Below are 26,236 nucleotides of genomic sequence, written 5' to 3' on the forward strand. Positions count from 1 at the left end.
ATGCACCAAAAACCACCAGGATGCCAGCGAACGAAACAAAGAGAGTCTGCGGGGATTTATGTTCGAGCAGCCAGGGAACCCACTGTGTCCTGTCGCTTCACTGGAGAAATATCTGTCACTGCTGCCACCCAATCCACCGGCCTTTTATCTCCATCCAAAGCGGAGAAACTACACCGACGATGTATGGTAAGTTAACATGTAACGTCTGTTTGTTTTGTTACAGTGTAGCTTAGTTACTTTGAAACGTTTAGGGGACTTATTTTTCTCTCTCCTAACGGTTAGGTATACTAGAGAGCCCATGGGGGTGAATTTTCTCGGCTCCATGTTGCCACGGATCTGTAAAGCAGCCGGCACCGAGACCATCTACACCAACCACTGCCTGCAAAGCACCACTGTACAAAAACTCTCTGACGCTGGCTTAGAGGCGAGAGAAATCATGTCAGTAACGGGGCATAAATGTGAATCCTCCCTGCAGTCATACTGGCGCCCAAACTACAATGAGAGATAATCCTGGAGCAACATCCTTGCTTCTGGCACAGCGCAATTAAAATGCACCTGTCCAGAGTCAGACACCCCCCTACTAGCAAAGAGGAGTGCTAACATAACACTACTTCAGCAATTGCACAATTAATGGAGATATCCAGATAAATGTAGCTAAATAGTCAACCTGGATAAACGTTATTAAGCTTTAAGCATGCTTTCCACTGTGTTTCTGTAGCTCCTGTGTATTTTTGCGTCCGTCTGTTGCTTGGTGAGGAACTATTTCTTTGGCGGAAGAGTGAAAGAATGATTATTTCTCATTAATAAATTATTGCAGCTCTTATTAATGTGTGTTTATTTTATGAAACCCAGAGCAATTAGCCCCGTGAGGCCATGGTTCGCATTGTGCCTAACAACGCCCCTTAGCCGCCAACAAACCACGGCCTCTTGGGGCTAATTGCTTAAATTCTACACCCTAGATGAGTGGCTTATAAAGTATGCATACGGTACGCTGGGCCTAGGTGTGTTCAGTGGGAGAAAACAAGACTATGTTAAAGGGATGGAAAATATTTTTTGAAATGGGGTTGTATGGAGTACTTATCCGTAGTCAGTGTATTACATACAGTCGATGTCAGTTGGCATGCCCCCAGTTTGGAGAAGCAGGCAGGATTCAGACACTGAAGCTAAGCAATGTACTGCTGTCAAGAGGTCAACAACAAAACATATTTTAATCACCCAAAATTAGTATCTAAGTGTATACTATATTGAGAGCATTATCACTGCTTTACCTAAATGTCAGACATTTCCAACAGGAAAATGAAGCCATTATATCACTCTCCTCAAAGCCAGACTTCTTTGAGAAAAACAAGAGCTAGTGATCTGCCCCTGCCTTGATCAGTTAGTTTGTTTGTGTCATTGTGTGACTTTGGCTTTAAAAGGGTTTGTTCGGATTCACCAAAGTCACACAATGACATAAACTCACTAACTAATCGAAGCAGAGGTAGACAAACATGTAGCAAACCCATTTTGTTTTTGTGCTTGCTGTTTCTCGTTTTGTCCACCAGAGATCAGCTTGCATTGTTTGCAGGTCAATTTTGAAAAAACAAGTACTTTGTGCTTTAGATGCATTTTTTGACATGATTTCTTTAAAATACAAATTCCATGATTTGTGTTGCTATTAAGAAGATGTAATTTCATTCATTTTTATATGTATATTTTTGTTTTGGAGATAATGGTTCCGTTTTTAAACAGTGAGATTTTATTTTGAAGACCATTACTTCCTACTTCCTTCCTGTGTTGTACTGCCGAACAAAACAAAGCCACTTGACTACGTAATGAATGGTAAAACGGTAAAAGTTCAAGGTAAACAAAGGAAAATAAAACAGCAACGGCAACTTAATGATAAAAACGTCGAAGGCTGAGTGTATTTTGGCAAACCCCGAGGAGGCATAAGGTTGGTGTGTGTTGTGCCTGTGGTGATTATTTTCTTACTTTATGATTTGTGTCAAAAAGTATGCTAACTCTTTTGCCCACCTGTTTGGTGAATTGGCGATGTATTGCTTGGTATAATGTTGAGTTGTCTGAGAAAGTACTGTGATCATTTACCATTTATTATGGACAGAAGTGGAAACAGAAATGTGATTGCTTTGTTTTCTTTGTTTTGTCAGTTCTCATGTTGGTTTATGGAGCTGGTTTTGTGGAACAGCAATAAATGTTAAAACCATCAGTCGAGTCTCTTACCATCTTTCGGAGGGTATGCTACAAACAGCTACTGCGCTCAGCGAGCTAAAATTACCGTTTTTGTCAGTCGAGACTGGTGGTTTTGACGAGAGCAGAGATGGGGAACTGAGGCAGTTAAGGCGCTTAAGAACAGGCTATGATGGAAAGGTAAAGCGGTAAAATTACTCTCAATATAGCATACCCTTAAACTGATAGTGAGTTATTTAAGTGGAACTTTTTTTAGTTAGCTAAAAGACATTTTGTGGTTAACCTTGTCCACAGTGGTACATTGCTTATCTTCTGTGTCAGACTCCATACCTGCTTCTGCAAACCAGGGGTTTGCTGATTGACATTTACTGTGGGTCCTACACTGACTAATGGATAAATACCTCATACAACCTCACTTCAAAAAATCCAGACTATCCCTTTAACTTTCAAGTTTCAAGTTCTACACTGTCATGCTCACACCAGTTACAAAGAAGCCGTCAGATCGACAATGTCTGGTGCCACCATGGCGCATGAGAGACCCTCTCTGTCTTCATGATACTGATATTGTAGACTAGAGCACCACATGCTAATGTTATCTCACCAGTCTGCTAAGAAGACACCCTTAAGCCACGGATACAATTAAAGCAGGACTTGATGAACCCAACCCTGACCCTTCATTTTATGAGGGCCACATTTAACTGCCTCTGTGGTGGTGTCTCTATGTCAAGATAGGGGCTCAGCAGGAATCTGGAACATGCATTTCCCCAGAAAATCATAAAAGTTAAAAAAAAAAAAAAAAAAAAAAGTCTCCTGTTTAGAAAGGGGACTGCACAATTGCTTTATTAGTGTCACAATTCAACAAGTAAGCTAAAAGAATTAATGATGTAGCCTATATTTGCAAAAGTTTGCTCAAACTGGTGTCTCACTGATGACTCTCAGGAAATACAGGAGTCTGGACAGAGCCAGGCTATCTTGCATGATACTTGTGACCATAAGTGTGGACAATCAGTGGGGTGCAGAGGTTCCTCTGCATCGCCCATGAAGAGTACAGCAAGAGTCGCATGGATTAGTGATGCAGCTACTAAAATCCAGTAACAACCCTTGCTACATTTACATACGCACTATTTTCTGTCAATCAAATTGGCTGGTGTTAGCTTGACGATGAGGTCTGAGTGAACAGGAAGTAATTTGTGCAGAGCAGAGTGAAATCTGACTTGAGTGTGCAGCGATATTGAACAAAGTGGCTTGAGCGGGAGAGCAAAGGGAACAAACAGCTTTGTGAGCCAGAAGCAGAAATTCTCGCTGCTCCACTCTGCTCACATACAATCCAAGGCTGAGAAGTGAAGCCAATGCTGAAGTGCCAAAAACTGCAGTTCCTCAAATAGCCACTTCAGGCTGGCTCCAAAACAGGGTAATTCCCCATATACCCCATATTAAAATGGCCAACTTTACAGCAGCAAAAAACATGTTTACATCCTGGTACAAAATACCTTCATGATAAGTGGACAGGAGGTGAAATGTTTTGATAACTCCCTCATGTACATTTCATTAAGGCACAAAGTTACAAATGTTTAAGGGTGGGGCTGCTTGAATGACAGGCTTTCTGTGTGGCATCACCACAGTCTCTGAGTCAGATCCACCCCTGGCTCCTCTACAGCTCCAACCTAATATCCTAATATGGTCTCTTCTGGGTCCAGTAAACCAAGATGGTGAACTTGAGGCTTCAGAATGGCAGTCTAGTAGCTTTGTCCATTATTTAAACAGTCTCTGGCTCTAACATACACAACCAGGGGATGGGGTGCCAGTGGCTCAGTTCAAAGGGGCTTGGCTTGGCGTGGACTGGTAGCTGAAGAGGTGCCAGTTTGTCTCCTGGGCACTGCCGAGGTGCCCTTGAGCATGGCACTAACCCCCCAACTGCTTGGTGCGCCTGTCCAAGGCAGCCCCCTTGCTCTGACATCTCACTACTTAACACATGTATAGGTCCTGTTTGTGCATGTGTGTGTATTTCAGGCCTGTGTGTATATGAAAACAGAGTGGAGACAAAAAGAAGAATTTCCCCTTGAGTAATAAAGTATATGAAAAAAAATTCAAAAGGAAAAGAAATAAAGGGCTGTCCACAGCTCAGCCCCAGCATAGGCGGCTCGCCCAGGTAGATAAAATCCAAATTCCAATTTTCACAGTGGGCTGGTAGCCAGCTGCAGCGCTGGGTCTGACCAGCAGCAGAACGTTTGCTGATCTGAGGGGGGTTTGGGTCCATCCGGGATCAGAATATGTATTTTGTGTTGCATCACTGGAATTATTTTGTTTATTCTTTTATCTTTTCTTTTCTTTTCTTTTTTACAGCAGTTCTAAGCATTGGGGAATGTGAGACAAAGAATGTAAATAAAGATACTTGCCTGCTGTTAGTGTTTTCAGGTCACCGTGCTGTGTGTGACAAGTTCAGGTAGGCTGATGATCCTGAGATCTGTATCAGGTGTTTGGGGTTGTAGTAGTGCAGTTTAGATGTGAGGTTAACTGTTGTGCTGAGCTGCATGTGAATAAACAGAACTGTTCTGAGAACCAGCACTTTCAACATATGACCACTAGAGTGTGATGTTACACTCACGTATCTGACTGGATCTAATAATGATCTCAGAAAATGCAAGTGAAATGATTAATATTTTTCCAGTTTGTAGAGGTGACGTGAAATTCTGTTGTGGACTGTTTTTTTTTTTTTTAAAGAAAAAAAAAAAGAAAAAATATCATGCCATAAAACAACATCGGATGACTACCGCAGTGAGAGACACATGGGGTGTGGCTTTTACAGGAAACTGAAACTGTCAGATCAATATAATGCCAAGTCACAGGCTGGCAGAGCAAAGCCAGAAAGTGAACCATGGCGTCTGCTTCCTACTCCGAAGATCTGACTTGTCCTATTTGTCTGACTATCTTCACTGATCCAGTGAATCTTCCCTGCGCACACTCTTTCTGCAGAGGATGTATTACAGATGCACTGAGTTCACAGCAGCAGTGTCCACAGTGTCGGACAGCTGTTCCAACAGAAATAAAAAGTCTTCCAACCAGCCATATTTTAAAAAGACTGGCTGAAAAGGCAAAAGAAGCAGAGAAGATAAAGACAGAGCCTGCGAAGGAGAAAGCAGGGGTACGTTGGTGCTATTTATATGGCAGTCAGTGTTTATGTGGCCACTTAAACGATGTAGAAATTGATCATTTCGGGACTTTGCGCACATCATGTATATCCTTAGCCTAATAGTACACATTTTGTAGTCCCATGTAGCCTAATCTGTCAGGCTTTAATCTCATACATTACACTTTGTGTGCCGCGGTCAGTTTTTACATCCAACTGTAAGCACAGCAGCGTCAAACTATCAGCCATCAGAAGTGCGTCATTATCTGTGGACGGTGTTTGATCAGGCCCAGATTTTTCATCAAAACAAATGTCGGTGTGCTTGAAAAAATAAAGTAGGCCATCTACTTCTTAAGTAGGCGGTTTATAAATGATCCTATATGGTGGCTTAAATGGACTGATTTTACATTTTGCGCACAAGACTGTATGTGCATTTTTTCGAACATAATGATTAAGTTTTTGTTTTTAATATAACTTTTAGAAAAAATAAAATAAAAAGACTGTATCATCATCTTTAAACTTTTGCATTTATTAATACATGTATGTTTTTTTTTTTGTTTTTTTTTTTTTACAGGTGTGTGAGTTGTGCCCTGAGCATGAAGAAAAGCTGAAACTCTTTTGTGTCACAGATCAGCAGTTGGCTTGTATCATATGCCGAGATGGGGAGAGACATGAAGGACACAAGTTTAAACCAATCAAAGAAGCAGCTGCATCTGTGAGACAGGAGCTGGAGAAGGGGATGGAGAACCTTCGTGGTGATATCCCTGCTATGGAGAGCGTAGCCAACACACAGAGGGAAGAAATAAGAAAAACCAAAGCAAAGTCTGAGCAGCTGATGACCCAAATCCACAGACAGTTTGAGGAGATGCACCAGTTTCTGAGAAAGAGAGAAGATGAGATAAAGAATGAGCTGAAATTCAAAGAGCAAGATGATGTTGAGAAAATGAGCAAGAGCTTGAAGGTTATAGAAACAGCATTGTCTGAGCGCAGAGAGCTGGAAGCAAAGGTAACATCAGTTGTGAAAATTGAGGACTCAGAGAGGCTGTTAAAGAGCTGGACTGAAGGGAAGAGCAGGACAACTGCAGAAGATTTAATCAAGCCCAAGGCAAATGATCTCCAAGTGGTGGATAGCTCTCTCTCTCTGGGGCCTTATGAAAGCCACCTGCAGTTCTTTATGTGGAAGGAGATGCTTCAAGTGATCCAGCCCCGAGCAGAGCTGCTCTCACTCAAAAGCAACAGTGCAGATATAGCTGTGTCTGAAGATGGGCGGAGTTTGTTCTGTACACCCAAAAGCAACCAAGCTTCATTAGGTTCCTTCTCTACTTTTGGCTCAGCCACAAGCCAAGCCAGAGCCTCTGCTTTTGCTGATTTCTATGGAACACCCAAAACCCCTGATTATCCTTCCTTCTCTGGATTTGGCCAAACCACAGCCCCTGTTTTTGGCTCCACCACAGGATTTGGCCAAACCATGACCCCTCCTTCTTTTGACAACAACTGTGTCATCCACACAAATCCCAAGTTCACTTCAGGGCAGCATTATTGGGAAGTAGAAGTTGGACACAGGGACTATTGGGAACTGGGGATAAAAGATAATTTCCTGAAATATGATGGCCAACAATATTCCATCTGTGGTCCAAATATAATCACAGAGCTAGGCTGTGAAGACAGACCACGAAAGATTGGGGTTTACCTAAACTGTGCATTGGAAAAGCTCTCCTTCTATGATGCAGACAACATGAAGCACATTCACACTGTGAGCTCAAGCCTCATGTCCATGCCACTGTCAGCATATTTTAACATTAGAGTCACATCACCTGATCGTAACCCTCTGACAGTGTGCTGGTACTGAAGTCAAGATCAGTATCATAGCAAGTACCAGTTGTGTTTTCAGCGTTTTCAGGAGTAGAAAATATCCAAAAATTAGCATCTTCCAAGCTGGATATAAGAGGAGATAAACAGAGTGAAACATCAACAACAACTTCTACTTACGTGATCTTTTGCAGTGTATCAAGTATATGTGTAGGTCTGTCTTCCTATCATTTCTAGTATTGCTTATGCAGGCTACATTATAGCCAGAATAAATGTTGGCATTGTGCATTTCTGCAAACCATGGATATGTAACATTTGTACGTTACTATATAGCAGACATATTGAAACTTAACGTTTTTACGTTCTAGCAATGCTGTGGTTAACATGTGGTTATGTTTAGGCACAAAAGCGTTTTGGTTATGATTAGTAAAAGATCTTGTTTTGAATTAAAGTACTTACTTGGCACAATCGCTTCTAAAAGTACTTCTGGATATATTGACTATTGAGTGCAAATATTTTTTCTCAGGCCCTTGCCTTGTCCCAAACACAAATACATGGACACACACCAGGGCATGTGAGCAGAGTGCATACGAGCTGCAGCACTGGGTCTGACCAGCAGCAGATTGTTTGCTGATGGGGGTTTGGGGCAGTCTGGGATCAGAATATGTATTATTTTGTATTGTATTACTGGATTTCATCTTCTTCCTCTTCTTTTTTCACAGCAGTGCTAAATATTGAGAAATGTGAGATTCCAATTGTGGATAAAAATGTGAATAAAAGATACTTCAAAGACAACAGAGATATACTGTGATGCTGCCTGCTGTTAGTGTTTTCAGGTCACTGTGCTGTGTGTGACAGGTGTCAGGGGACAGCTGCTGTCAGTGTTCAGGTAGGAGAGTTGATCCTGAGATCTGTATCAGGTGTTTTGGCTGTAGTACTGTAGTTTAGATGTGAGATTAACTGTTGTGCTGAGCTGCATGTGGATAAACAGAACTGGTCTGAGCTCAGTTTTGAGAAATGTGTCACGATCTAACTTGCAGTTTCAACATATGACCACTAGAGTGTGATGTTACACTCGCGTATATCTGACAGGGTCCAATAATGATCCCAGAAAATGGAAGTGAAGTGATTAATATTTTTCCAGTTTGTAGAGGTGACGTGAAATTCTGCTTGGGATTTTTAAAAAGTAATTATCATGCCATAAAACAACATCGGATGACTACCGCAGTGAGAGACACATGGGGTGTGGCTTTTACAGGAAACTGAAACTGTCAGATCAATATAATGCCAAGTCACAGGCTGGCAGAGCAAAGCCAGAAAAGTCAGCCATGGCGTCTGCTTCCTACTCCGAAGATCTGACTTGTCCTATTTGTCTGACTATCTTCACTGATCCAGTGACTCTTCTGTGCGGACACTCATTCTGCAGAGGATGTATTACAGATGCTCTGAGTTCACAGGAACTGTGTCCACAGTGTCGGACAGCTGTTCCAACAGAAATAAAAAGTCTTCCAACCAGCCATATTTTAAAAAGACTGGCTGAAAAGGCAAAAGAAGCAGAGAAGATAAAGACAGAGCCTGCGAAGGTATGTTAATGATATTTATAAGGCAATGCAGTCGGTGTTTATGTGGCCAGTTAAGCGATGCAGATGTTGATGATTTCGGGTTTTTTGCGCACATCATGTATATCCTTAATAGCACACACTTTGTAGTGCCAGTTAGCCTAATCTGTCAGGCTTTAGACTCATACATTACACTTTCTGTGCCACGGTCAGTTTTTACACTAAACTGTAGTTAAGTGCAGCGTCAGACTCACAGTATCAGCCGTCAGAAGTGCGTCATTATTCATGGACGGTGTTTGATCAGGCCCAGATCATTCCTTCAAAACAAATGTCAGTGTGGTTAAAAAAAAGAAGAAGGCCCTATTAAGTAGTGAATAAGCCTACGTGATGGCGTAAATTGACTTATACTTAATATTTTGTGCATTAGGCTGTACGTGCAATTTTACCAACCAAGTGAAAAAATGTTGTTTGTTAAGATAGCTCGCGAGAGTGTGTGAAGTGACAGCAGGTTGAATAAGGAAGTTCAGATAGCCTACGTGTTAAACCTGCAGTATTTTTTTTTTTTTTTTTTTTTGTTAAGTCATCTTTATTGCAAAAAGTGGTTTGCAGTTCAGATGCATTGTTCCCAGGTGTACAACATCATTTGGACAATCTGCCTTCTCAGTAAAAGGCGTTAACCTATGGAACACTCTACCCACTCACCTGAAACTGGAGACTGATACAAATGCTTTTAACAGAGGACTAAAAGCATGGTTAAAAGCAAAACAACAATGTTCACATGTATAAATATGGACTTAGTTTAATATTGTTACTAATACCACGGTTGCGATCATGAATTTTGTTTGTTTTATCTCCTACTGCTGATCATATGCTCTGTGATCTTTGAATATTACTGTTTGCAATCATAACATCTGTTTGTTTTATCCCATTTGTTAATTATATGCTTTGTGTTTTTAGAATGCCGCCTATGGACTGGTGTTGAAAATTAGCACGTGTGCTACATACACCTAAGCAAAGGCATCTGGTCTGTCCACTGGGACAGTCTCAATGTATTTGTGATGTCCATATCAAATAAAATAAACCTAACCTAACCTATGTGACTTACAAAGATAGATATATATAATAGTGAACGAACATATAGAATACAAATAAGCACAAGTGAAGCTTTGCCAGGGGAGGCTTATAAGTTATTAAAATAAGCCTCTGTACAACTTCATGGAGAAAATATATAAAATTAGGTTTTTTTACTGGTGAATTTACATTTATGAATGTGGAACTTTGCCAACAGAATTAATAAATTTATAATGAAGTACATATTTTCTTTACTTTGACTTCTATAAAAGCAAAATACTACATTCTCCCACAATAAGGTAAAGTCTTTATAAATATGGTACCTGCAGTATGTTTAGTCAGCAGCTGAGCTTGTTGCAGCTCAGTCGTATGGATCATACTGTTTATCCTGCTTTAATGCCGTTTACATCATTACCTGTTAACCTGTCAGTGGTTTATTCTAAACATTAATACACACGGGCATGCACGTGTGCAGGGCAGCCATCCCTACTGAAAATACTATGCTAGCGCAAGACTATAGGATGAGAAATTAGACACTATGTTGTCATCCATCTGCTACAGTGCAGTAGCAGATAGTGGAACGGGGGTGTGTCAAGGACTATTTTCTCGTTGATATTTCCTCCTACCTAAACCTGACCCAGACCTTACCTCTGACCATAGGGCGCGCTACACATTAAGTGAAGAGAAACACTTTTCAATGGGGGAACAGACTTCTATACAACACCTGTGTGGCTGCAATGTGGTACAGTGACAGTCATGTTAGCACTGTTTATTGTAACGCTGTGCTCTCCCCTTACGTTATATTGCTTCAAGTTGTTTATCTTATATTTACTCAGTTTCCCGTCAATTAACCTGCGTGTCTTTGGACTATGGGAGGATGCTGGAGTACCCCGAGAAACCCCACGCTGACACAGCGAGAACATGCAAACTCTGCACAGAAGGGCTTGCCACTCTTGGTTTCAATTCCCCTACCCCAGGTTCGAAACAGGAACCCACTTGCTGTGAGGTGAAAATGCCAACCACTGCACCACCATGCCACCCACTGATTGTATCCTACCTAAAATTATCCACAGATACAGTATGTATTAACTTGCACACTGCGGCTGATCAGTTTGTCATGCAATTGGTGGTGTTTTTCTGTGCACAATAGACTTTGATCAGCTAACTTTAGGCTGTACCTACACCCACCCAACAGATATGCCATCCTAAAACAGCACCAAGCCTGGGGAGAAGCTCTGTTCCTTCCATTGCTGTAGTTCTGTAACTTAAAAGCTTCACGGCAGGCATGAAAATGAACAGGGTTGCCAACAGAGGGGGATATGGCCATTAAGTAAGGCCATGTTAAGTGAGGCCGTCACTTCTGCTGTAAAATACTGTTTTATTTGTTCAGGTTTTGCGATACCCATTTCTGCAATACCTTCTTCCATCACAAGCAATGGAGGTGAAAATTTAAACAGACGCCATTATCAACAGTTTTCAGAGAAATCATTTATTCAGTAGAAAATATTGTTTTAAAAATTGTGTTAATTCAGTGGTTAATTATCAATTCATTACTTTTTAATGTTTTTTGTTTTTTTTTAAATGCTGTCAAGACCACAAATAAAGTTTTCCTAGCCCCTATTAGCACTGGAGTGGAGACAGGAATCTCAGATTCAAATGTGTCAAAACCTGGTCAAAGAAAAATATCTGGATGGATACTGTATGTATCAGTAGGGGCTTGCCTACCTCTGAAAATTCTTCACTATTAACATAAATAAATTAATAATACACTTGACAGAATAGAAAAATATATTTATGGCTTTTCAGAGGAAACATGATTTTGTCTTCAGAGCTCTGATGGAGGTCAGGACTTTGTGTAGTGGCAGCTACGTGACAAATGGTTTGACGGTAGCCGAAAAATTTGAAATCAGATGTGTAAAAGTAGCATGAATTACTGTGAGATCCCGAATTGATTTTGTCGCTGTGATGGGGACAGTTGATGTTAATTATAGAATATAATCATGATTAATTAATGAAGTTATGCTGCTGTGCCACGTGTGTGATAAATACTTGCAGCCATCACTGAGCAACAGGTGTGTGCACACTGAAACTCAGGGGAAAGAATATATTATAGAATAAAATTGTATTGTATTCATCTGTAACACGTTTCATTACAGCAACTTTAACTGCTTTTTATCAGCTTATATTCTTTTTACATTTGTAATGCATCATGTTTTAGTTGTTGTATTCAAGTTTTTCTATTTCATTGTGTTGTATTTTTTTTTTTTTTTTTACAGGTGTGTGAGTTGTGCCCTGAGCATGAAGAAAAGCTGAAACTCTTTTGTGTCACAGATCAGCAGTTGGCTTGTATCATATGCCGAGATGGGGAGAGACATGAAGGACACAAGTTTCAACCAGTCAAAGAAGCAGCTGCATCTGTGAGACAGGAGTTGGAGAAGGGGATGGCGAACCTTTGTGATGATATCCTAGCTATAGAGAGCGTAGCCAACACACAGAGGGAAGAAATAAGAAAAACCAAAGCAAAATCTGAACAGCTGATGACCGAAATCAACAGACAGTTTGAGGAGATGCACCAGTTTCTGAGAAAGAGAGAAGATGAGATAAAGAATGAGCTGAAACTCAAAGAGGAGGGTGATGTTGAGAAAATGAGCAAGAGCTTATATATTATAGAAACAGCCTTGTCTGAGTGCAGGGAGCTGGAGGGAAAGGTGACATCAGTTGTGAAAATTGAGGACTCAGAGAGGCTGTTAAAGAGCTGGACTGAAGGGAACAGCAGGACAACTGCAGAAGATTTAATCAAGCCCAAGGCAAATGATCTCCAAGTGGTGGATAGCTCTCTCTCTCTGGGGCCTTATGAAAGCCACCTGCAGTTCTTTATGTGGAAGGAGATGCTTCAGGTGATCCAGCCCCGAGCAGAGCTGCTCTCACTCAAAAGCAACAGTGCAGATATAGCTGTGTCTGAAGATGGGCGGAGTTTGTTTAGTACACCCAAAAGCAACCATGCTTCATTAGGTTCCGTCCCTGCTTTTGGCTCAGCCACAGGATCAGGCCAAACGACAGGATTTGGTTTTGGTTCCACCACAGGATCAGGCCAAACGACAGGATTTGGTTTGGGTTCCACCACAGGATCAGGCCAAACGACAGGATTTGGTTTTGGTTCCACCACAGGATCAGGCCAAACGACAGGATTTGGTTTGGGTTCCACCACAGGATCAGGCCAAACGACAGGATTTGGTTTTGGTTCCACCACAGGATCAGGCCAAACGACAGGATTTGGTTTTGGTTCCACCACAGGATCAGGCCAAACGACAGGATTTGGTTTTGGTTCCACCACAGGATCAGGCCAAACGACAGGATTTGGTTTTGGTTCCACCACAAGATCAGGCCAAACCCTAAACGTTGGCAAGGCCTTCTCATTTGGCCAAACCACGAACGAGTCTTCCAGGTCCTTCTTACTTAGAAAACCTGCATTTAGTGTCAATAAGTTCACTTCAGGGCAGCATTATTGGGAAGTAGAAGTTGGACACAGGGACTATTGGGAGCTGGGGATAAAAGATAATTTCCTGAAATATGATGGGCAACAATATTCCATCTGTGGTCCAAATAAAACCACCGAGCTAGGGTTTAGAGACAGACCACGAAAGATTGGGATTTACCTAAACTGTGCATCCAAGAAGCTCTCCTTCTATGATGCAGACAACATGACGCATATTCTCACTATGAGCTCAAGCCTCCTGTCCATGCCACTGTCAGCATATTTTAACATTAGAGTCACATCACCTGATCGTAACCCTTTGACAGTGTGCTGGTACTGAAGTCAAGATCAGTATCATAGCAAGTTATGGTAACCAAGTGTTTTCAGCTTTTTCAGGAGCAAAAATTATCCCAAAATTGGGAAATTTCCAAGTTCTTTATTGCAGGAGATAAACAGCATGAATACATAAAAAGACTTTGAATTAAAACATATTTTGCAGTGTAGGCCTATCATGTAATTTTAGAGGTCTGTCTTTCTATGATTTCTTGCATTGCTTATATAGGCTACATTGAAGCCAAAATAAATGTTGGAAACGTACGTTTCTGCAAACCACAGATATGTAACATTTATATGTTATGTAGCAGATATGAAAGAAAGAAACTTTACTTTTGTGTGTTTGAACTCTGTGGTTAACATGTGGTTATGCTTAGGCTCAAACAATACTTGGTTATGGTTACAGAAAGATCATGTTTTGACTTAAAATACAGCCAGTTTTGGTGCCACAATCACAACTGGAAATCCCACTATGTCCCACTAATAAGCCCCAGTTTTGTTTGCCACTGATGCCTTAGTAAAAAGAACTGATATTGGTGGCACAAATACGGCTGGAAATACCACCAATTTCTGGCTAAAAAACAACAGGTTGTGGTGGCACAATCATGTCTGGAACTGTCACAGATGTCTCACTAAAAAACACCAGCTCTTGGTAACACAATCACAACTGGAAATGCAGCCAATGTCTCACCAAAAACCAACTCGTGTTGTAGTCACAATCATTGTGGGAGCTGCTGCTGATGTCTTGGTAAAAAACAACTGATTTTGGTGGCACAATCATGCCCAGAAATGTTGCCAATGTCACGCTAAATAATAATTGGTTTTGTTATTTGTTGGTCTTGGTAAGATATGTAGGAAATGCACAAATGTAATGTAGCAGTGGTTTGGAGAAACGTATTATGCAAACATTTTCCCCTGGTAACTGGGCTTATTATTGGTCTTGTTGATATGGTGTATGTGGAGTACCAGCTAAATGAATATACATTTTGTTGTCTATATTTGAATGATATGTTTTGTGTTTGTCATCTGATTTTGAATGCTAGGACTTAATTATTTGGGATTCTGTGTGTTTTATACTAATGTACTGACGTGGATCTAAAGTATGTATCTGCCATCTGTATGAGATATTCTATGCCGCCTTCTCACCACTGGAGGTTGGTGTTATCATGTGTCACCAGACCTTGGCTATATAAGCTCTGGAAGATCTCATCAATTTTCAAAGAATAAAAAAATAATGTGACAAATATGTTTAATAAAATTGTATCTGCTCAATCGTGTTGAACATGTCCTTCCACACAGATACTGAGAACCACTGCCTCCAAAGAGAACTCTATTTAATATATCCTCTAGATACTCCTTAGTGCATAATTCTATCCAACCCTTTTTATAAAGACTTAGACAGCATCATTTTCCTAAACATGTATCTTGCTGTCAAAGATTATTTTTATTTCAATCCTTGTTCCTGTGCTCCAGTTTCCTGTTTCAAGTTTTTTAATGTTATTTTTTGGAATTTTTATTTCAGCATTTTCTTGTTAATGCTACTGTTGTGTTGATTCTCTGTGGATGCTAACAAGACTTTCTCAGGGACTAATATTGAATTTTGGGGGGTGATTTAGAGAGCATGAGCCAGAGGTGGGACCAAGTCATTGTTTTGCAAGTCACAAGTCACAAGTCTCAAGTCGTTGCACTTAAGTCCAGAGACAAGTTCCAAGTCAAGGTAGGCATGTCAAGTTGCAAGAAAAAAGGCTGAAGTTCATGTGAAGTCATGAGTCAATGGTTTTAAAGTCCCAAGTTGACTTGTAAGTCTTTTGCAACTTTGATTCCTGTGATTATGTCAAGATCAAAGACATCAAATCTGTGACTTGAGTCCACACCTCTGGCATGAGCTTTAAAGATCTATAAGATAACCCGATAGTTGTCTCCCTGCTGGGTCGAATAGAATCCATTCGTAAAAACGTCCTCCCAAAGTTGCGCTTCTAATACCAATACCTATTCCAATACCATAATCAATATTCTGTACGTTAGATAGCTTGATATCTCACATTTGGTAAGGTAAAAGGGCTCAAAAGTCTACAACTTTGCAAGTCAGATGGGGGACTTGCTCTACCAAATCTAAGATTTGATTTTTGGGCAGCAAAATTAAAAGTTGTGGTGGTTTGGGTTACTAATGATATTACAACTGTAAGGTTGGGCATCAAATAATCAAAATGTGAACATTCAGTTGAACGAAGATTATTTTCAAATACTCCCTTGAGATCAAACAAGGCAAATATATGGACAATAAATACTGCTTGTATGTGGACAGAAAAACAGAAACATATAAATTACTTGTCCTATTTTGCCCAGAAATGTATCATATCTGGGCAAGACAGGGTCTTATCTATGTACATCAACGTATAGTTTCAAATTACATTTAGCCATTTGTCCAGATTGAGGAGGATTTTTGCCTCCCAGATACTGATTTCCTTAGGTATCTACAAATTAGACAATGGCCTCTAGTTTCGCAGACCGGGCAAGGCGGAGGCGCAGCGCACCTGCAGGCAAAACCGCCAAATGACATCACAGGAGCTTCAGCAGCAGTGGTCAAACCAAACTGGTGTCCAGTGTTCCACCCGCACTGTACGTGGCCGACTTTTAGATCATGGCTTAAGGTCCTACAAGGCTATCAAGAAGCCCCTGATCAATGAGAGACAGAGGTTAACCCGGCGTCGTTGGGCCCAGGCACACAAGAACTGGACAGCCAGGAATTGGAAGAAGATTTTGTGGTCAGATGAGTCCAGTTTCCAGCTTTATCTTCCTCCTACTAATGTGAGGGTACGCAGAAGGCCAGGCAAAGCATTATCTCCAGCATGTACAGTACCTACTGTCAAGCATGGTGGAGGCAGTATCATGGTTTGGGGATGCATGAGTGCTGCTGTGTTGGTCATCTCACTGTCTGTGATGGCACATTGAACTCTACCAAGTATTGTACCATTCTCGAAACCCACATGCTCCCTTCTGCACGTGCACTGTTCCATCGAGGTAAAAACTGGATGTTTCAACAAGATAATGCCCCTTGCCACACATCCAAGGCCAGTAGAACTTGGCTGCAGGAGCACAGTATCCAGGTCTTAGAGTGGCCAGCTCAATCCCGGACATGAGCCCCATTGAAAATCTGTGGTGGATTATCAAAAGGTCTGTTTCAAAGCACAAACCAAATAATTTGGAAGAATTAAAAGCAGTAATTCAAGAAGAATGGGACAAGATTAGTTCAAGTTCAAGTTCAAGTTTGAAGTTTATTTCGTTCATGAATGTGTTCCAATAACAAAACCTTTTTTTTTTTTTAACATCTTCATATCCATATAGTTTACACAGCCATGACGAAAGGGAGGCAGAATGAAGAAAATCTTATATTTTCTACCCCTCAACAGTGTGAAAGGCTCGTGGGGAACATGCCAGCCAGGATTAGAGCTCTACTACGTGCCAATGGCAGGACTACTAAATATTAATTTGATGATGTGATGGTTTATTTATTTTTTGTTCAGTTTTGAACACATTCTCTGTTATTTGTTGACTTTGATACCAACAATGTTGAGAACTGACATACTGAAACTGTCAAGAATTTAGTTTTGTTAGTTTTTCTTGTAAACAATAAACAAAAAAATATAATTTGTATTTGTTTGTATCTGTCTAATGCAGCCACACCTTTTGAAACACAAAAAAGATTTTTCCACAAATATTTCATGATAATATTTGAGATTGTGTAAAATTTTAAGGGTGTCCGAAAACTTTTTTCCACCACTGTATATATATATATATATATATATATATATATATATATAGATAGATAGATATAAACATCACATTTGGTGTGAACACAACATAAGTAAGATCTACTAGACATTTATTTACATACATGTGGCTGCTGATTGGATAACACCTCTGATACACCCACCAAATGAGCAAAAAAACATACCTCAATTCCTCACGTACCTTGAGGAATTGTTTAACCTTGAAACCATAGCAAAAGGGGGGCATGCTGTTTCAAGACTGAATGTGCCTCTGTGCTCTATGAGTCTCTTCACAATTCAGGTGAAAAACAAATAATAACAAAAAAAAAACAAATAGCAAATAGTGTCCCACATTAACCACTCTAATACACCTGACAAGACAGATTTTTTTTTTTTTTTTTTACAATTTTCCAGAGGAATCAGAGTTTGGAGTTTTACTTACACTAAAATAAAAGTGTCCCAACAGCTCTGGTGGAGGTCAGCACTGTGACATAGCAACTATGTAACATGATAATATTTAATTATGTTACTGCTGTTGTGCCATGTATGTAAATGTGCAGACACTTGTTGCTCTGTCAGGGCTGCAAATAAGTATTAAACTCAGGGGAAAGAGTTCTTTATCTGTAACCTGTTTCATTACAGCCAGCATCACTGTATTATATCAGCCTACATTCTTATTATGCCTTGGCACAACAGCTGTGGCTGGAGGCATTTTGTTTTTGGGTTGTCCATCCCATTCTCATAAACACTTAAGAACGCATTAAGGGAATATCTTCAAATTTGGCACAAACGTCTACTTGGACCCAACGACGAACTGATTCAATTTTGGCAGTCAAAGGTCACTGTGGACTTCACATCCCTCTCATTCTCATGAAGGCAATATCTCTGGAACGCCTAGTGGGAATTTCCTCAAATTTGGCATAAACATCCATTTTGACTTAATAATGAACTGATGACACTGTGACCTCACAAAACATGTTTTTGGCCCAAACTCAAGAATTCATTTGCTAATTGTAACACAATTTCACAGAAATTTCTAACAGAATAGAATGATAGTGACAATGTTTTATATCCAAAAGGTCAAAGGTCAACTTCACTGTGATGTAATAAGGTTCTGCATAAACACTTTACTGGCCATTATTCAACGCCATTACTCAGGAACAAAAGGGAGACATTTGGTCAGATACTGAATTGGTGATACTAATCTACCCATTTTTGTAACTGTGCTGATTGTATAGATCTTCTGTGCTGCCGCGTTGCAGATGTGTGTGAAGCATTGATGTTTTAGAATATGTAGCTTCTTTGCAGCAACATCCATATTTGAAGCACTGTCACAGCCTAGACAGTGATCCAGTTGGAACTTTTCTGGTTCATAGAGGCATACATGCTTTATTAATACATATATGTTTTGTTTTTTTACAGGTGTGTGAGTTGTGCCCTGAGCATGAAGAAAAGCTGAAACTCTTTTGTGTCACAGATCAGCAGTTGGCTTGTATCATATGCCGAGATGGGGAGAGACATGAAGGACACAAGTTTAAACCAATCAAAGAAGCAGCTGCATCTGTGAGACAGGAGTTGGAGGGGGGGATGGAGAACCTTCGTGGTGATATCCCTGCTATGGAGAGCGTAGCCAACACACAGAGGGAAGAAATAAGAAAAACCAAAGCAAAGGCTCAGCAGCTGACGACCCAAATCCACAGACAGTTTGAGGAGATGCACCAGTTTCTGAGAGAGAGAAAATGAGATAAAGAATGAGCTGAAATTCAAAGAGCAAGATGATGTTGAGAAAATGAGCAAGAGCTTGAAGGTTATAGAAACAGCATTGTCTGAGCGCAGAGAGCTGGAGGCAAAGGTAACATCAGTTCTGAAAACTGAGGACTCAGAGAGGCTGTTAAAGAGCTGGACTGAAGGGAACAGCAGGACGACTGCAGAAGATTTAATCAAACCCAAGGCAAATGATCTCCAAGTGGTGGATAGCTCTCTCTCTCTGGGGCCTTATGAAAGCCACCTGCAGTTCTTTATGTGGAAGGAGATGCTTCAAGTGATCCAGCCCCGAGCAGAGCTGCTCTCACTCAAAAGCAACAGTGCAGATATAGCTGTGTCTGAAGATGGGCGGAGTTTGTTCTGTACACCCAAAAGCAACCAAGTTCCATCACGTTCCTCCTCTGGTTTTTGCTCCAACACAAGATCCCGGCAAGCCAGGGCCTCTGGTGTCGGCTCCTCAGGATTTGGCCAAACAATGACGCAGCCTTTGAACTATGGAGGTGCCATGACATATGCTGAGGACTTACCTTTTATGTCTGCCTGATTCACAAACCATGCATTTAGTGTCAGTAAGTTCACTTCAGGGCAGCATTATTGGGAAGTAGAAGTTGGACACAGGGACTATTGGGAACTGGGGATAAAAGATAATTTCCTGAAATATGATGGGCAAAAATATTCCATCTGTAGTCCAAATAAAACCACCGAGCTAGGATTTAGAGACAGACCACGAAAGATTGGGATTTACCTAAACTGTGCATTGGAAAAGCTCTCGTTCTATGATGCAGACAACATGAAGCACATTCAAACTGTGAGCTCAAGCCTCATGTCCATGCCACTGTCAGCATATTTTAACATTAGAGTCACATCACCTGATCGTAACCCTCTGACAGTGTGCTGGTACTGAAGTCAAGATCATAACAGTATGAAGTCAGTATCATAACAAGTACTAGTTGTAAGTGTTTCAGCTTTTTCAAGAGCAGAAAATATCCAATAATTAGGAGGCCTCCAAGTTCCATATGGAATATATATAAAAACTTCTAACTGTGATCTTTTGCAGTGTATCAAATATTCTTATAGGTCTGTCTTCCTATCATTTCTATCATTGCAATGTAGGCTACATTATAGCCAGAATAAATGTTGGCATTGTACATTTTTGTAAGCCATGGATATGTAACCATTTTACTATATGTAGTGGATATATTGAAACTTCACATCTTTACTTTTTAACATTGCTGTGGTCAATGTGTGGTTATATTTAGGCACAAAAAACACTTAATAATTTGGAAAAGATCATGTTTTGAATTGAAATTCCTGCACTTGGTGGCACTATCTTGGCTGGAAATGTCACTGATGTCTCATGAAAGACCAGCAGGTTTTGCTGTCACAGTCAAACCTGGAAAAACCACCAGTCTTTTTAAAATTGGTGACACAATTGCCACTTAAAAATGCTACAAATGTGCTGGTACTGAAGTCAAGATCAGTATCGTTTCAAGTACCAGTTGGGTTTTTTTCCAGCTTTGTCAGACACAGAAAATATCCAAACATTAGGAATTTTCCAAGTTCCACATACAAGGAGATAAACAGAATGAATACATGAGCAAATTCTTCTAATTACATTATTTTTCTATTATATATTTTTATAGGTCTGTGTGTGTATCATTTCTAGTATTGCTGATGTAGGCCACATTCTAGCCAAAACAAATGGCATTGGCATTTGAGTTTGTTTATTTAGGCTACAATACAGCTGAAATAAATGTTGGCATTGTACATTTCTGTAAGCCATGGATATGAATGCACATGATGTACATATACATATATATGTATATATATGATGTACATATATATATACATATATAGTTGCTCAAGTCTGTCCTAACTAGTCTTATGACATATAATCATCCTTATGCTTATAATCAAGTATAATTACAAACAGCTATGGTCACAGTTGTATGATTCTCACAGCTAATAAAATATTTCAGAAAATATGTAACACTGCACTCAGTTACTCATGATAATTTAAATCTCACGCAGTTTTTATAAATGTTACAAAAAGTTATGTTATGTCACTTATGCACCTTCTAACCCCCTCAAAACATATAAATTATAAATCATGACATGTACTGGTTACTCATTATGTAGTGGTGAATCAGTAAAGGCCCAACTAAGGGTGAGAATGGATCCAGTCAGGGAGGGACACAGGATGTATTGGTCAAAACAGGAAATCATTTCCACCAAACAGTGGGAGAGGCCAGTGCTTGGTCAGAAATTGAAAAGCAGGAAACCCAGTGCTTTTCTAAGGGTGGATCACTCCTCACTCAAAGGAGGGAGCCAGGCAAATAATTGCCAAAGTTACCAAGCTCTGTCCTAGACTGTAACGACGTCTGTTGAAGCATGTGACATGTATAGCAGCAAGCTAGTTAGAACTAGTAGCTGCTGATGATAAGTGTTGTGCATCTGTATGTGTATGTACCTTGTCTTTGTCTCTTTAGTTGCTTTCCAGGACAACACGGTTTACTTGTAACAGTCATTTGTGGCAAATAAACCTGCATGAGGTGAACAATATCTCTGTCAGAGTTGTCTTTGTGTCCTTCTTTCACAGTGGCCTACTGAGTTCATTTCACTTTCATAAGTTAGAAAGACTAAAGGTTAGAGCCTAATTTGATGGAAAACCACCACAATATAAACTTGTTTCAACAATGCCATGGTTAACGTGTGGCTATGTTTAGGCACAAAAACCATTTAGTTATGGTTAGGCAAAGATCATGTTCTGAAATAAAATACCCACTTTTAGTGGACCAAGAAATGTATTTCTCACTAAAAAACAACACCAGCTTTTGGTGGCAGAAGCATGGCTGGAAATGTCACCAATGAGTTGCTGAAAAACAACCAGTTTTTGTTGCACAATCAGTGCTAGAATGCCGCTGACGTCTTGCTAAGAAAACAACTGGTTTTGGTTGCACAATCAGCGCTGTCATGCCGCCAATGTCTCACTGAAAAACAACTGGTTTTGGTGGCATAATTGCTACTGGAAATGCCTCTGATGTCTTGCCAAAAAACAACCGGTAATGGTGGCACAATCAAGGTTAGAAATGCAGCAGTTGTCTCGCTTAAAAAACAATCAGGTTTGGTGGTACAATCTGGGATAAAAATGTTGCTAATGTCTTTTAAGGAAACAACCAGTTATGGTGGCACAATTGCCACTGGAAATGCTGTGTACATCATCATAAAACACCAGGTTTTTGTGGCACAATAATGGCTGTAAAGGCAGAGAGTGTTGCTGGAAATAATTAGAATTTTGTTTTCTAAATTTGAATGGTGTGTTTTGTGTTTGCAATCCTTGAATGTTGTGACTGCATTATTTGTGATTCCTTATGTTTTAATGTACTAAAGCGGCTGGACATGTGTGTGTCTGCCATCTGTATGAGATATTCCACGCCTCTCTGTCACCACTGGAGGGTGGTGTTAGCATCTGTCACCAGACCTCAGCTGTGTGAGACTGGGGAACAGCAGTCGGTCTCTGGCTCGATTTAATCAACTTTAAATGAATAAAAAAATAATCTAACTGCAAAACATGTTCAATAAATCTTGATCTGCTTAATCATGTTGAACATTTCCTCCCACACAAATACTGAAAACCATTTCTTCCAAAGAGAACTCCATTGAATATATCTCCTAGAAACTACTTAATGAAGAATTCTCTATCCAGACCTGTTTATATTTAAGATGGTTTAGACAGCAGCATACTCTTTAACATTTCTAATGCTGTCAGCAATCATATTTATTCCTATCCTTGTTTCTGTTGCAACAGTTGTTTCAAGGCTTTTTTAATATTTACATATATATATATGTATGTATGTCTATCTATCTATCTATCTATCTATCTATCTATCTATCTATCTATTGTGACATCTTCATTTGAATATTCTCTTGTATATGCTGTTTTGCTGAGACTCATGAATCATGACTAAACATGGAGAGGCAGGGTTTAGTTTTTATTCACCACATAGCTAGAATAAACTCCTCAAAAACTGTAAGTCTGCACCAACTATCACTTATTTTAAATCAAGGTTGAGGTCTTATCTGTTTGCTGCTGCCTTTTTAAAAAATCAAATATTTATTAATTTCTTGCACTGCACTGCAATTTTTATTATTCAAACACTTTTATTGATTTTAACTGCAATGCAACTTCATTAAACTCCATTTTAGATATTCTTTTCTATCTTTGCACCTCTTGTCTGCACTTTTGCTTTTTCTAATTGTGATTTGTTTAAAATTGTAAATCATTTAGTAATTAGTTTTACCTTTTATATATTTTTTTCTCTTTATTCTTTTATTATAAATCTATATGCTTCATTATGTTTTATATTTTATTGCTCTGTACAGCACTGTGAATTGCCCTGGAGTATGAGATGTGCTATACAAGTAAAGCTGTCTTGCCTTGCCAAAGAGCAGGACTGATGGTAGAGGTGATGTATCCCGCTGTAAGTAAGGGCTAGGGAGAGGACCTGGGCCTGGTACAGTTCACCAGTCAGCAGCCAGGGGGCAGCAGGTCACAGTGTCTGCTACCGCGCAGCCAGAATGGAATCAGAGAGGTCAGTTAACTCTGTGCACCTGCTGAGCCACTCACAGTGCAAAACGTCCACACACAGTGGAGGAACTTATAGCAAAAACATCAATTATTCGCTGGCTCCATTGTTTTTTCCCTTGTCTAACACTTACGTAACATTTTGGGTTTGGGACTGTTGGTCTTTACTGCTCTTTTTTTTAAAAAACAAACAAACAAACAAACAAAAAAGAAAAGCCATGAGATTATTTATTTCATAAATGTTAACTCATATCAATGAATAAAGCAACACTTTAAAACATATCACATATATATTTTGTACTGTATTCATCATCATGACTCAAAATATCCTTAATTTCTTTGGCTCCTCAACATTCAGCCAAACCAGAGCCTCTGCTTTCAGCTCCACAGAATTCTGCCAAACCACAGGCTTTGGTTTTGGCTCCTCAGGATTTTGCCAAACCACACCTTCTGGTTTCGGCTTCTCAGGATTCAGCCAAACCAAAGGCTTTGGTTTAGGCTCCTCAGCGGGATTTGGCCAAACCACACCCTCTGGTCAAGGCTCCTCAGCATTTGGCCAAGTCAAAGCCTCTGGTTTTGGCCTATCAATATGCCAAACCGAATCATCTGGTTTTTGCTCCTCAGCAGTTGGCCAAATCCAAGGCTCTGGGGCTGACTCCTCAAAATTTAGCCAAACCTCAGGATTCTGCCAAACAAGAGCCTCCGGTTTCATCTCCTAAGAATTCCACCAAACCACAGGCCCTGGTTTCAGCTCATTGGGATTTAGCCACACACATTCGGCCAAACCAGAGCTTCTGGTTTTGGATCCTCATGAATCGGACAAACCGGAGCTTCTGGTTTTGGATCCTCATGATTCGGACAAAACCAGAGCTTCTGGTTTTGTCTCATCAGGATTCTGCCAAACAAGAGCCTCCAGTTTCGACTCACAGTTTCCACACCATAGACTCTAGTTTTGACTGGTTGGGATTCAGCCGAACCAGAGCTTCTGGTTTTGTCTCATCAAGATTCAGCTAAACCAGATCCTCTGGTTTTGGCACCTCAGGATTCAGCAAACCAGAGCCTTCAGTTTCAGCTCCTCAGGATTCCACCAAACCTGAGTCTTTGTGGCACATCTTTCAATCAGTCAAAAGGATCAAGGTGAGTTGCAAGTCTTTTCTGATTTTGTTAAGGCAAGTCTAAATTTATCAAATTTGGAACTTGAGTCCAGATTCCCCATGCACACATTGCCAGTTCTTAACTATTGACACTGTTCTGAGTCAGGCTTGGATGGATCTATAGCTCCTTTTACACAGAGATCAGACTACAGTGTGCTATGTAGTTTCTTCTTTATGCTGACTTTACATTTTTATACAGAACCAGACAACAGTGGTATAATGCTGCCCCAGTGTGTGATTTTAGACAGCATGCTGGCATCACAGAGGCAAAAGAGGCCTGATGGGTGTGACGTGTAAAACAACAGCATCGGCCTCCCGTGTGACATATAACTTATGCAAAGGCCACGCTTTCTAAACAATAAAAATGGCATAACATGGCAATAACAATCATTTACCATCCCTGTTAAATGCCGGCTGATCCTACATTCTGCTTGGAGGGTAAATAGCTACTGGACTTCACTGTCTCCTCAATTTACAGATATTTTAGGGCCCCTGTTTTTCTTCTTTAAGTTAGCTGCTATCTGCTGCTACCTGCTTTTTAAATCCTCTGCAGTGGTTCGCACACATAACACGGTTTCAAAATGTCAAACCCATCCCGCCAATGGTCCTGTCCTCCTGGCTGTCCCTTTTACACTGACCTTGATTTGGTGCTATTACTACCTTTGCTGCCATGCTTAAAGATGAGACAACTCTGTTCCCTTATTCTGCAATTGTATTTGGCTTAATAAACATACAAACAAATACCAAACAAGATTAATGACATTTGATATACATTTAATTCAAGACTTAAAATTTTGTACAGCACTGCATTGTTTATTTGAATGAGGGTATGCCAGAGTAGACTGTACCCATCCTCAAATGACATGAAACAAACATTGTTTTCCATCATGTTTTTAATTCTTTGAGGTTTTACTGGTGCTTTTTGAATTAGTCTATGTTGTTTTGTTCCATCCTCTTCTTTTGCAATTTTTTTAGTGGCACCTATTTGGAGTATTAGCTCCACCCACTTTTCATCTCAATTCCTATACTGACAGTGGATGGGAAGGTGTATTTATTCACATTTTCTTTTGCAGGTTTTCTTATAATTCAGTTAAAATTTTACACAAAATTTGGATGGAAAATTGATGAATGACTTTAACAATATTCTGTCTATCTCTTGTTCTGACTTCCTCTATGGTTCCTCATCACTTTGTATCCGTAAGGTATCCTCTCTCTTCCTGTTTAAGGATGTCATCTACCTTTTGTCCTAAACTTCATCCTAGCAGGCTGAATAAAATGTTGCTCTGGCTGGTCAGGATGCAAGATCCAGGGTGGCCTAGTGCTGTATGCTCACAGCTTACTGACAGCCACATCCTTCTCTAACCTGTGTGCAAATCCTCCAAGAGGGAACAAACTCCAGACT

The 26,236-nt window shown here is 40.1% G+C and overlaps 2 protein-coding genes and 1 pseudogene across 4 annotated transcripts; all 3 read left to right on the forward strand.

The window, feature by feature from the left end:
* Positions 1 to 5,008: 5,008 nt before the first annotated feature.
* On the forward strand, positions 5,009 to 7,920 carry LOC117258103 (nuclear factor 7, ovary-like). Its single transcript, XM_078170285.1, has 2 exons — positions 5,009 to 5,329; positions 5,889 to 7,920. Exons 1-2 carry the CDS (start codon positions 5,063 to 5,065, stop codon positions 7,161 to 7,163), a joined length of 1,542 nt encoding a protein of 513 aa, XP_078026411.1. The 5' UTR covers positions 5,009 to 5,062; the 3' UTR covers positions 7,164 to 7,920.
* Positions 7,921 to 8,229: 309 nt separating this feature from the next.
* On the forward strand, positions 8,230 to 14,833 carry LOC117258102 (uncharacterized). 3 transcript variants are annotated; one of them, XM_078170284.1, is made up of 3 exons: positions 8,230 to 8,706; positions 10,590 to 10,730; positions 12,030 to 14,833. In XM_078170284.1, the coding sequence occupies exons 2-3, from the start codon at positions 10,623 to 10,625 to the stop codon at positions 13,566 to 13,568; spliced, it is 1,647 nt and encodes a 548-aa protein (XP_078026410.1). In that variant the 5' UTR covers positions 8,230 to 8,706; positions 10,590 to 10,622; the 3' UTR covers positions 13,569 to 14,833. The 3 variants fall into 3 exon arrangements, with proteins under 3 accessions (XP_078026410.1, XP_078026409.1, XP_033484489.2); XM_078170283.1 differs by having other exon boundaries at positions 8,232 to 8,706; positions 10,590 to 10,759; XM_033628598.2 differs by lacking the exon at positions 10,590 to 10,730 and having other exon boundaries at positions 8,240 to 8,706.
* A 349-nt stretch (positions 14,834 to 15,182) lies between these two features.
* On the forward strand, positions 15,183 to 21,905 carry LOC144464198 (zinc-binding protein A33-like; annotated as a pseudogene).
* Positions 21,906 to 26,236: the final 4,331 nt, after the last annotated feature.

The sequence above is a fragment of the Epinephelus lanceolatus genome, chromosome 8, assembly GCF_041903045.1.
Source record: "Epinephelus lanceolatus isolate andai-2023 chromosome 8, ASM4190304v1, whole genome shotgun sequence".
Lineage (NCBI taxonomy): Eukaryota > Metazoa > Chordata > Actinopteri > Perciformes > Serranidae > Epinephelus > Epinephelus lanceolatus.